Source organism: Dromiciops gliroides, chromosome 3 (assembly GCF_019393635.1).
Source record: "Dromiciops gliroides isolate mDroGli1 chromosome 3, mDroGli1.pri, whole genome shotgun sequence".
NCBI classification, from domain to species: Eukaryota; Metazoa; Chordata; class Mammalia; order Microbiotheria; family Microbiotheriidae; genus Dromiciops; species Dromiciops gliroides.
In genome coordinates, this window is record NC_057863.1 from 229,305,979 (window position 1) to 229,318,958 (window position 12,980).

The 12,980-nt window shown below is 40.4% G+C and overlaps 1 protein-coding gene across 2 annotated transcripts in view; it reads left to right on the forward strand.

Moving 5' to 3' along the window:
* Positions 1 to 326: 326 nt before the first annotated feature.
* The window catches only part of ANOS1 (anosmin 1), a 251,753-nt gene continuing 239,099 nt past the window's right edge, over positions 327 to 12,980 (forward strand). The window contains exons 1-2 of one of the 2 annotated variants that reach the window (XM_043998140.1): positions 327 to 354; positions 680 to 1,005. In XM_043998140.1, coding sequence (XP_043854075.1) covers positions 796 to 1,005 — 210 coding nt within the window. In that variant the 5' untranslated portion in view covers positions 327 to 354; positions 680 to 795. Of the gene's footprint in view, positions 355 to 654; positions 1,006 to 12,980 lie in introns of those variants that run through there. The other variant, XM_043998139.1, reaches the window with a different exon arrangement.

Here is a 12,980-nt window from a genome sequence, read left to right on the forward strand (position 1 = left end):
TGCCCTGTTCTGCTCACTGTTTCTTAGGAAAAATGAAATCCCTGTATTAGAAACTCATTTTTCAGTAAATGAAAATCTGAGCAAGCTTTCTAGGGTAAATTTGGGTAGGTAACTTCTGGACATTTGGGTAGATGACTAGTCTCCATTTTCATGTAGCAGTTCCTCTGATGCCCTTGGGGACACCAAGTCCCTATCAGCCTTCCCTGGTTTTCCTCTTCATGGGAGACCAGTCACAAGTGCTTATTATCTACAATACTGGATGGCAACAGCTGAATACAAGGAAGTTGCCTGCTTATGTCTTACCTGAGGTGTGTATGTGAGGAGGAGGAGGAGGAGGAGGAGGAGGGAGAATGGGTGAGTCCCTAAGGTGTGCATACAGGTTTCAAAGCCGGAATGTCTGTGGAATGGGAGGAGGGTGGGTAACTTTTACCAGTCCCTCCTTCACTTTTTCCCTTGCCCCTTTGCTTCCAGCTCGTAAGACCTGCCCAGGGACGGACAGCCCGGCCTCAACTGTCACTCACATTTCTCCCAGCCAATGGCACAGTCGCCTGTCACCCTCACCCCACCCCCTCCAGGGAGAGAGGGGAGGGGTGTGTGTTGGGGAGGGGAGGTCTGAGGGGAGTGGGGAGGGGGAGGGCGGGGGGTGAACAGAGTTGAATGATTGAACTTTCTTTTTTAGTTTCTGCAGCAGTGAGATTCCCCTAGTAGTCCAGCACCAGACCGGTGCATAGGAGCTTATCCAGGCGTCTCTTGCTCCTTGTACTCCCCTTGTTCCCCCTCCCCACACACAAAGCGATGGTGTTAAAGGATCCAGGCGTGTTTCTGACCCTTTTCCTATGGATTACGGCTTCCTGGGGCTGTCTGGCTACAGCTGCGGGGCTTGGTGCTGCCGCCCGCAAGCAGGACGAGACTCTCTCTGCTGTCAGTGTTTACAGAGCCAGATGCACCTCCAGGTGCCTTAGTCTGCAGATCACTCGAATCTCAGCCTTCTTCAAGCATTTCCAGGTATGGTTAAAAAAAAAAAATCTCACTGCCTAAAAATACTACCCTTCTCCATCTCTACCTCTACCTCCCGGGCAGACACTTTGCCCCAGGGCAGTCTGTCCTCTGGTCTGTCACTTACACTCCTCTGGATTTCCCAGCTTTGAAGGACTGGGGCGCGGGGGTGCGCTGTGAAACCACGTATATTAGGTGGGAGTTGGAGCTTAGCAAAGCCTCTTACAAAACTTCTAGGCAAAGATCGACCGCCCGCGGGAGTTCTGCCTTTTCCAGGGTTAGCTTTCCCAAAGTGCGGATGGATGGCGGACTTTCCTCCCCTCCTCACCTCACCTTCACCCTTAAGGGAGCCCAAAGTGGCATCTTTGAATTGGTTGATTTGCTTGTGAAATGAAAGCTCCCCGTCCCCCACCCCAACCCCAACCCCCAACCCCTCCAAGAGATTGATTGGAGATGTGCATGTAGGACTGGCTACCGATTTTTCTGTATTGTTTCTTGGAATAGTTTCCTCCAACTATTAGCGCAGTTGTCCAAACTCCCAGGGGTTAGCTGCATGTGTGGTTATTAGAGGCAGGATTGTTACGAGGTGAGTCAGGGAGGTAGAACAGGCTGTGGCGGAGGTACCTGGGCTTCTTCCTTGCAAGAAGAGGCAAGAGAACCGTCATCCTCGCCTCTCTGCAGGTGCCAGGCTGGGTCCAGCCCCCGCCCTTTTGTTGGCCTCTTTAGAATCCCTTTGACATTCCGCGCGGGGCAAAATACAGACTACCCAGAGGAAGATCCCGGTGCCCATTAAACGCCTGGGGCAGGGTTGTTTTTACCAATTAGCATGCATGAGTGTGTGTGTCTGTCCGGCTTCAGAGCCTTAAAGCTTTAGTCTCCAACTAATAAATGAGATGAGGCACGGGGTGAGGGAAGAAAGGATAGTGGGGGTGGGGTTGGAAGTTATTGGGGGTGGAGTGGGGTGGGCTGCCTCTATACAAATTCTGGATGAATCTCTGGGGGAGTAGCGTGGAGTAGTAGAAAGAACATTGGGCATGGGTTCAACCACGTCCCTGCTACTTTATACCTGCGTGACCTTGAGCAAGTCACTTAACCTTTCGGAGCTCCAGTTCCCTTATTTGTTGACTGAAGGGGTTGAACTAGATGACCCTCTAGTCCTAAAGCTTTAATCTTACATTTCGCAGTCAGTCTTACTAGGCACGGTACTAGGCGCTGAGGATACAAATAATGATGATTGAATCAATCCCTACCTACCAGTGAGAAGAATCTCTAAAGTCCTTTCCAACTAGTTTAGTAGCCAGTGCTAATTTGTATTTAAGATTTTTGTAGCACACTATCTGTCTCTCTTCATCTCTACCTTTCAGTCGCTTCCTCTCTGTGTCTCTGTCTCTGTCTCTCTCTGCCTTTAGGTCGCTTAGTCTTCCTCTCTGTCTCCGTCTGTCTCTCTCTCTCTCTCCCTCCCTCCCTCTCTCCTTTTCTTCCCTCTTCTCCTCCCTCGTTAGGATGCACCCGAGGAAAGGCAAGAGGTCAGCGGATGTTTAGTATTGAGTACTCCCCTTTGAGGTGAGAGATCTCTAAGGGGATCATAGGAAGAACAGAAAGCTCGAGGAACCTGCTGGGAGTGGGAGGGAGAGGACTGGAAGCACGTATATGAAAGATGTGCATTACCAGGGTGTCAGACCGAGGAAAACTTTGGCCAGTTGTATCCAGAAGCAGTTCCCAGGGTCCCAACTGAAATGTTTCTTTTAGGAAATCATTTATCCAAGCTCATTATTTTGCTGTCCTCCTCCTTTTATTCCTCCTCCCCCTCCCCCTCCTTGTCTCACTTGCCCCATTTGGCCTGAGATGCCCACCTGCTCTGGATGCAAAATTCCCCACTTGACAAAAGCCTGGAGGTTGAGAGCCCTTTGCCATGAGTGAATCAATGAACGAATGAGCCAAAAAATTAACAGATCAATTTCCCCTCAGCCATGCCTTGCCCCGCCACCCCCAATACAAGGGTGTAAAAGGCTCTCTGAGATTATTGTAGGCCTTTGAAGTTCCAAAGGAATTTTGGGGGGGTTGCATGGGCAATATGGGGAGCAGAAGGATAGGGTCAGGGATTTTCCTTGGGACTCGTTTAAATTGAATAAATCTGAGAGATTTAAGCCTATGACAGCTAGTCAAAGGGTAGGAACCAACTCAGTGTGTGTGTGTGTGTGTGTGTGTGTGTGTGTGAGAGAGAGAGAGAGAGAGAGAGAGAGAGAGAGAGAGAGAGAGAGAGAGAGAGAGAGAGAGAGAGAGTATTTATGTAAAAAACAAAGCTTTATCATATTACAGGTTTCCTAGTAGTTGACATGGTACTAGGATCTTCCTGAGTATGTTCAAAGGGAGAAAAAGAAAACAAATAAAAAATAAAATCAAAGCTCTTTTAACCTCCATCTGCCTCAAAGTGAAACTTCTCTGAAGTCCTCCTGAGTGCTAAACCCCAAGCAACCTTTTATCAAAATAGAGAACACTGCCCTAGAAATGAATGACTCTCTTGAGAAGATGCTTCACCTTTGTGGTTTAAACAACAGCCACCTCCTCTGGGGAAAAAAAAAAAGTATTCCCCGGGGGGATTAGTATCTTTTTTTTATTATTATTGAAATGTCAGTTGTTGTAATTTATTTGTTTTACAGTTTCAGTGACTAAAGAGCCAGTTTAGATCAAGCCAATTCCTAGTGAAAGGCTTTTTTTGTGGTTTCTTGGCATGATTTCTCTTCTGAAGTAAAACTGCTGACAGAATGCACATTGCCAAACAATAGTGATTACATTTTAATTAGCTGGGGTGAAATAAGCTGCAAATTACTCAGTTAGGACTTAATAACTGCTGTTTTTGTAATCAATTGCAAAGCCATTCTTGGAGTTTTAACCCTAACCTGGTAATGCCTATGTGATTTATCTAAATTACAGGGATTAAGCTCTCTTAAGATTGGAAAGTATGGGAGCATGATCTCCTTAAAAAAAAAAAGCTAAACCTTACATTGTCTTTTATTGAAAGGGAGGTGGGGGTGTCAAGGTATAGCATAAAGTGCTACTCAGTGTGTGTTATTGATAGCAAGACTTCCTTTGCTTTAGGGTTTTACAACCTGTTTCATCAGGAAAGGGGCCTTTTACCTGCTGGCTTAGAACTCAATTTGCCATTTTCTATACATAAGCAGTTGGGGATTTTGAAGGTAAAAACTTATTCTGTATGCAGGTGCACCCTGTTTCCAAGGGAGTAAATAATTTCCTATAAAAGATGTTTGTAAATGAGGAACATCTAACAGATCTCACATTACATCTCTGGTCTGAGATGGGTACAAAGGATTTTATAATAGACAAAAAAGGGTCCATACTCTTGAATTTAGTGTTTAGGATAAGATGATTTTTAAAATTCCAGTTTTTCACAAATAAAAGCATATCTATCTTCATGCATTTAAAATACAGTTATTGTACCTCTTTTGGCCTTTATTTATGCAGCAAGTATCTTTCATGTTATCAACATTCTATTCTACATTTGTGTTGCTTTACATTAGTATTTTAACAGCATAAAATTAGCAGAGTTATTCCCTCCATCCTTTCTGCAAGGAAAGGCATTAGTAAGATAAAGTCATTGAGGCACACTACTGTCTTCAAGGTTATATCTAATGTTTTTGCTTCTCTATTGTTAGTGGGCCCTGGTCTGAAAATGAATTGATTTTGGGATCATCTCTCACTACTATTACTTTTCTCAACTTAAACTTTACTTTGCAAAGTACTTTCTTTACCCTCCTTTGAGCTATCGAGCACACATCTCTATTTTATATGTGCAGAAGGGTGAGGTTCAAACAGATGAAATGGTTTGCTCTCAATCACAGGGTAATTCAATGATAGAACCAAGGTAAGAGCTTAGTTCTTGAATGCTATGCTAGGAACTTTCCTAGTGAAAGCTGAAAAGTTGAATCTCATTCTGTGGTCCAGGGAGAGGGTTTTTCTTCTAAACATCAGGACCCCATCTATGGTCCCAAAGGAAGTCCTGAGAAAAGTGGATTTGAAAAAAAAAATTAGCTTGCTGATCAGAGACTAGGAATAAAGAAGGTGCCTGTTTCCCTGCCAGGACTAAGGAAAAGCTTAGGGAGAAAGTGAATGGAATAATGTTGGCATATGGAGAAATAGTAGAGTCTGCAATCCTGGCCTCAGGGTCCTAATGTTTGATTAGTGTTAAGAGATACTTGCTTAATGGTACATTATTCACTCCATAATGCTGATGGGTTTGCTTAGGTAGCTTATTAGAGATCAGAGGATTTTCTTTTGCAATAATTGGAAGCTGTTTATTTTGGCAAAAGAAGCTGCAATGGTGATTAGTTATTTCCACTTAAAGGGCCTGTGTCTTCTTTGACAAAAAGTAAACAAACAATTAACTCATCAAGAACCTTCACAGCCACAAATTAGCCCCAGGATCACAAAACTTCAAACTGGTGATTTTGTGGTGTGTACACACTCAGGAATGATGGATAGAGTCAAATATGGAACACATTTTCAATTAGGTGCTCAAATTGACAAACATTCAGGGAGTCAAAGTGGAAGAAGAGGACCAAAATCTATCTTAGTATTTCCTGCCTTCCATTCCTAGCTCTTTGGCTCACCATTCTGAATTTGATCCAAATTAAATTCCACACTATGCAAAATAAACCTTCCTTTTAAATCTATGTAAAATACAAAGTGGGTGACTCTGTGTTCAAGGAATTTAAATGTTTTTGCAACTCCCCACATCACAATTCTGAATATAGGACAGGATGTTCATTGAATGCATTTGTTAATTGTGTCTGTGTCAGTTCATTAAAATGTAACTTAAGAAAAATTCTCTCTGAAGGACTGAGATTAAGATGTAGAGTTTTGAATACCTGTCAAAATAAAAAATCAAGATTGTTCCTCATAAATTAGGAGGTAGTCATTTTAATCATGAAAGAGTTCATCACAGGATTCCTTTATGTAGCAAGCTCCTACAGGACATTCAAATATGTCTTTACAACTACTTGGGGAGAGGAGGAGAACTTGTTAAAGTTTTTGGAGAAATGTTAGTTTGGAAACAGATATAATCACAGCTATTAATGGAAGAATGAAAGCCATAAAACTAACTTTGCACCTGGAACTTAAGGGGAATCAATGAATTTAAGAGCTCTTGGGGACCTCAGAAGTCATCTAGTCCAATGCATATATGACCAAGAATGACTGCTATAATATCTGCAACAAGTTGTCGAATTGTTTCACTCCTGTACAACTCTTTGTGATCCCCTTTTGGGAGTTTTCTTGGCAAAGGTATTGGAGTGGTTTGTCAACTACTTCTCCAGCTCATTTTACAGATGGGGAAACTGAGGCAGACAGGTTTAACTGACTTGCCAACTGTCACACAGCTGGTCAGTGTCTGAAGCTAGATTTGAACAAAGAGAGAATAGGGCTATCACATCCCTTTTTAGGGATACTATTTTGAATGAACTTTTTAGCTGCCATGTAGCTTTGGTTGAGGCATTGATAGAGAGCACCTATAATTAGTGGATAGATAGTCAGGCCTAGAGTCAGAAAGGCTCATCTTTATGAGTTCCACTCTGCCCTGAGACACTTAGTAGCTGTGTGAATCTGGGCAAGTGATTTAACTCTGTTTGCCTCAGTTTCCTCATCTATAAAATGAGCTGAAGAAGGAAATGGCAAACCACTTTTGTATCTTTGTCAAGAACACCACAAATGAAGTCAAAGAGTCAGACATGACTGTAAATGACTGAACAACAACAACAACAACATAACCTTAAAGGTAGAAAGGATTTTAAAGGTCATCTACGCAAACCCAGTAAGTGTAGAGGTTAGAAAACAGCCTAATTTACTCTAAAACAAAAGGTTAACCTCTTCTCTCTCTTTTTTTTTTGGGGAAGGTGGGGCAAGGAGGGTTAAGTGACTTGCCCAGGGTCACACAGCTAGTAAGTGTCAAGTGTCTGAGGCCAGAATTAAACTAAGGTGTTCATGAATCCAGGGTCAGTGCTTTATCCACTGTGCCACTTAGCTGCCCCTCTTTTTTCTCAAAACAAAACCAAAAAACTAGCACCACTTTATAAGATTTTCTAAAAGGAATCTCAAAAGAGATAGAATTGAAGATTAATTAGAATAAAAATAGGAAAGACCTTCAATATGATCAACAGCTTATATTTTAAATATGTAGTACTCACTTAGAACAATGCTATCTATACACATTCAGGCACACACCTAAAACTATATATTTAGTGAGACACACATGTACTGAAGCATTAAGTATGCACACAAAGAAATAGGCACTCTGGGCAAGTGACATGACCCTATGATGATTCATAATATACATTTCTGAATATAATGTATTGAATTTTGCAGAAGTAGAGAAAAATGAAAAGTGGAAAAAATACCCTCAGATTTAGCGAAAACTAGGTAGTTATTTCATAGAATTTTAGCACTAGGAGGGACCTTAGAGGGTGAAATAGTAGAAATATCCTTGGCTTTGGAGTCAGAAGACTTGAATTCAATTTCTGGAGCTGTCTTAGACCTTAGAAAAGTCATTTAGGCTCCCTAGTTATGGATTTTTTTATCTATTAAATGTGCAGGAAATTTTCAGCTCTAACAGTGTAAACTTAAATAGTTAAGTACATTTTATAAATTAAAGAACAGCAGCCCAGAAAGGCTGCCACTTTTCCAGGGTCAGACACCTATTTAGAGACAAATCCAGGACTTAAGTGTGAATTCAGTTTGGGCAGGCAATGTGCTAGGTGATAAACATACAAAGATGAAATTTCAAACAGGAAACCAGGAGTTCATACTTTTGTTAGAGCTTACCTTCTATATCCAGGATGCTAAATGATTAGGGATAAGTATATTCAAATACAAAATGAATATCAAGTAAGTTTTTAGAGGGTGCTTACAGTAGGAAAGGCCTTTTGTAAGTGGTCATATTTGAGTTGACCACTATTGGTAGCTGGGGACACAAGTGGTGGAGGTGAAGAAGGTGCTTGTGCAAAGATATTAGGAAGATGGAAAGCAATATACAGACTACAGTGTGCAGACTAGTCTGTCTTGATCATAGTGTACATTAAGAGGAAGTTAGGTTTAATCAGAAAATAAAGATTGAAAATAGATTGTAAACATCTTTAAATTCCAAGTAAAATTTTGTACTTTATTCTAGAGGCAATATAGAGTCAATGGATCTTCTTGATCAGGAGAAGGACATGTTTGGGTCCTGTGATTTGGGACAATCACTTTAGGACCTGTGTTGTTTAAAATCTTAATTATGGGTTCTAATTCGCCCCCCCCCCGCCAGTCTTGGGGGGAATCTGGCTAAAATCACTGATAAATTCAGCAAGAGTTTAGGTTTTTAAAGATAAAAATATAAAGTTAGTGAAGAGAGAGAGATTTAGAACAGATTCCTTATAGCATGGAAATCCTAGCTCAGATTTAAGTCGGTATAGCCAGAGAGAAAGAAAGCAGTTTCCTCTCCTAGCAGCCCACATGAAATCTCTCACCACCAAGCTGGTGTCCTGATGACCAAGAGGGGCCCCCCCTGTTCTCCATCTGTCACCATGCTGGTTCCTCCTCACCAAAAAGAGTTCTTCTATGAGTGAGTGTCCACTTCCTACTTCCTCTCTCCCTTCCCCAAAGGGGAGGTCCTTCAAGCTGGTTGGTTGAGAGTGGTCTCTTGTTGATGTCAGTACACCAACATGTCACTCAGGGGTGGCCAGGTGTGGCCTTCATCCAATCATCCTTAAGGAGGTACTTAATCAGTTTCTCTTTCTCACCCAATTCAAACAATACTAAATCAATCAGGTGGGGCCCCTGGGTGTCTGCCAAATTCCATCATTTTATCACAGAGCTGTGTGGTTGAAGGACTGGTGAGGCCAAAGGTGAGGAGATGAGCTTGTAATGATAGGTCTTGGTGGAACAGTGGATGGAAGAACCAGTGGATGGCAGGTCAAGTTTAGAGTCAGAAAGTCTTATCCACCTAGTTCAAATTTGGCCTCAGACACTATAGGTGTGTGAACCTGGGCAAGTCACTTAACTCTGTTTTACCTCCATGTCCTCATATATTAAATGGGATGGAGAAAGAAATGGCAAACCACTCCAATATCTTTGCCAAGAAAACTCCAAATGGGCTTATAAAGAGTTGGATATGACTGAAAAATGACTGAACAACAATGACAGTTCAGGCAAGAGGTGGTTAGATCATGAACTAGGGTAGAGACATTGTTAAATGAGAGAGGAAACTGATATGAAAAATACTATAGAAGTAGAATTAGCAAAATCTGGTGATTGATTAGATATGGGTAAAGGGTGAGAGTGAAAAGTTGCAAATAGCTGAGTGTGTACTTCATTGGCCGGCTCTTGACAGAAATAGGAAAGTGAGGAGGAGGAGGAGGAGGGGTATATTTGGGAGGAAAGATATTTCTGTTTTGGGAACTCTGAGCTCGAGATGTCTATGGGACATCTTGCCAAAGATGGCCAGCAGATAGAGATGTGAGAATGGAGCTCAGAAGAGAATTGGGGGCTGGTTTTATAGATTTAGGAGTCATCTTCATGGAAATGATAGTTGAATTCATGGGAGCTGATGTAGTCATCTAGAGGGATAGCCTTTAGGAAGAGATGAAAGGAATGAAATCAAGGACATCACTGGAACAGATGGCACTGTCAAGGAGAAGGGCCACTTATTCATTGGAGTCTTCTGGAATAAAAGAAGATAAAATGGAGAACAAACATTTTCTCCCCAGTTTTATATATTAAATGATCTTACGACAGATGGCCTCCATTTTTTTCTTAGCGAAGTATAAAGTGAGATAGTCTTCTGAAAGGGAGAAGGGAAAAGTTGATACAGCTAATATGAGGAGGGGAAAAAGTTGAGAACAGACCTGGGTTTCTTCACACTGAACCCAGTGTTCTTTTCACCATAACACACCATCTTTCTAAGTCCCATGTAAAAATGTAGGGAAGGTTTTTGTTGGTTTTGTTCATAACCTATTGATGAGGAAATACTTATTGGACTAGTGAATTTCATCATTTTTCACTTTCATTTAGAATGTTATTTTACAATAAGTCTGTCTGTGTTTTGTTTTTTTTTACTATAGGGCTTCCTGTGAAAAATCTGAAATCTTAGATGAAGCACTTTGTAGGTCAACCTTCTGCTACTAACCAAACAATGCAAAAATTAAAATATTAGTATAAGATGAATATGGCTGTGAACATAAAATTACGTTTTCAGGTGTCTATTAGAAACTTTCCGGGGGCAGCTAGGTGGCGCAGTGGATAAAGCACTGGCCCTGGATTCAGGAGTACCCGAGTTCAAATCCGGCCTCAGACACTTGACACTAGCTGTGTGACCCTGGGCAAGTCACTTAACCCCCATTGCCCTGCAAAAAAAAAAAAAAAAAAAAAGAGAAACTTTCCAGAGTCATCAGATTCAAATTTAAATGACTTTTAGTTAAGTCATTCTTTTGGATAATCCACATGATTGTTAGTGTGGATAATAGAGATTATTTATCATAGAGATTAAGGAGGTAATAAAATAATATCTCCTATCTATCATCAACAGCAGGAGAACATTATGATTGGAAAATAAGAACTGAATTTATAAAATTGGATTGAATTATTTCCATCTGTATCTGTAAAGAGTCGCTCAATGAGACAATATCCCTAAAGACCAGAGTGGGATCATTTAACTCCACAATATTCCACCATCTATTCTATCATCTATAATTCAGAATGCTGTTCCACAAAGTCCAAAGAATTGAAAGTTATGATCACCTATTATGCAATGAAAGGCATGATTTACAGAACCTTTCTGATGAACTGTGTGACAAATGGAAAACTTCAGAAGGTCAAAGACGGCAGATGCAATGAAGCTAGCTTATTATAATAACACATACCCACAGATAACTAGACTGAAAATATGGGAGGGAGGATGGACAATGGAAGAATAGCGTATAGCCCACAAGACTACAAAGAGACAATGTGGAGACTAAAAACTTGGTATGATGAGGCAATGGTCCAGGTATTTGGGTAGAGATAGAAATGAATGTGGAATTGATGATTCTGGTGTTTAAGGGATCTAAATTCTCATTTCAATGAACAACAGATCTCAATAAGCATTTGCAATGAATTATGTTACAATTAGAGTATGAGTTTGGTTTCCCACAAAGGCCTGCAGACATAGCTGGAACTTAGAGTGGATCTATGGGGAGAAGGGCCTTTCCTAGCCACAGCACTCCTTGGTATGTTTTAGATGTCTGCAAGGTTAGCCTGTCAGTGCCAGAACTTGCCTTTGTTTATAAATCAGGATGTTACTATGTTAGTAGTACCACTCTTTTCTCCCGCTAATATACATACAGTCTATGACTGTAGAAAATTTCACAGAATTTCAAGCATAGCTTCAGAGTACAAGATACACATTTTCATGTGATGTGGAGACAACTTAACCAGATAAATTTGTTGTGGGTGACCCAGGCCACCAGTAAATACAGATTATATAGAAAGGAAAAACAAAGCAGTATTAAACTGAGTTTTTGTGGCTCACCCTAACCTAAATTGGCTATAGAACACGACTTAAGATACTAGATCAGCCTAAATCTTAAAAAATATCCAAACAATTACAGTGAAGAAACTTAGCAATTCCCCATTCTTAGTGGGTCATCAAAATTCATCATCTTCAACAATTTGAAGCCCTGGAGTAAGGGAATTTTTTTTTTTAAACCTCCAAGGAAAATAATGATCACAAAACCCCATGCAAACTGTCTGGTAGGAAAAGCTCAATGTTACTGTCAGGCCAGATTCGAATTTATAATTAAATATTAAATTAAATTAAGGTGGACTAGTTTCTCTTTAAGTAGTGTTTATTCTGCTGTGTGTATATATATATCTATATATTTCCTTTGTTTTGCTTTACCTTTTGAAATTTAAATAGAAATCCAGCAAGCCTTTTCATCATAGTAAGGAAGTAAGGAAATTAGCATTTATTAAATACCTACTGTGTATCAGTCACAGTATTAAGTATTAAACATTTAGCACTATTTAAAATTTCTCATTTGATTCTCACAACAAACCTGTGAGGAAAGTGCCATTATCATTCCCATTTTTCAGCTGAGGAAACTGAGATTAAGTGACTTTGTCCAGGCTCAGTCACCTAGTAAGTATCATAGACTGTATTTGAACTCAGGTCTTTCCAACTACAGGCCCAACTCTAGGCTATATTGACTATGCAAACTATAGACAATTAAGTGGCAAAGAACAAAAACAGATCAAGAGGGAACATAAAGAGGATTCCAATCCCCTTCTGGATTTTTCAGACATGGATTAGAACTCTGGCATCACACAAGTGGTAATGGACCCACTGATGATCACTATAGGCCTATGAATCTGACAGATATGAAACACTTAGGTTTCATGAAAGCAGATTAGGAGGTATAAGGCTACACCCATAACTTGAATCATTAGAATATAAAACCAAATAATAAGGAATGAGAAAATATAATGATTAACTCTAAAGCATTTTGAGGCTATTGAGTGCAGAGATAAACTTCTATAGTTCCATAAAGTAATCATTGTGTTTATTACAGAACAAAACCAGTACAATAGTTGAGGTACAAAACTATAACCCAGAGCAATCAAAATGCTTATCTTTATTATTTCTCTTTATGCAAATCATAAAGTATAAAATACAGTTGGGAAGGATTTCCATTTAAAGGGCTAAAATTAATATTAGTTTTTCTTTAAAAATTCACTTAAATGCAACATGGCACACTGAGCTTGAAATCAGGAAGACATCTTCCCGAGTTCAAATCTAACCTCAGACACTTACTAGCTGTGCGATTCTGGGCAAATCTCTTAACCCTACTTGCCTCAGTTCCTCATCTGTAAAATGAGCCAGAGAAGGAAATGGTAAACCACTTCAGTTTCTTTGCCACAGAACACCCCCTCCCCTCAAAAAAGGGGTCCCAAAAATCAGG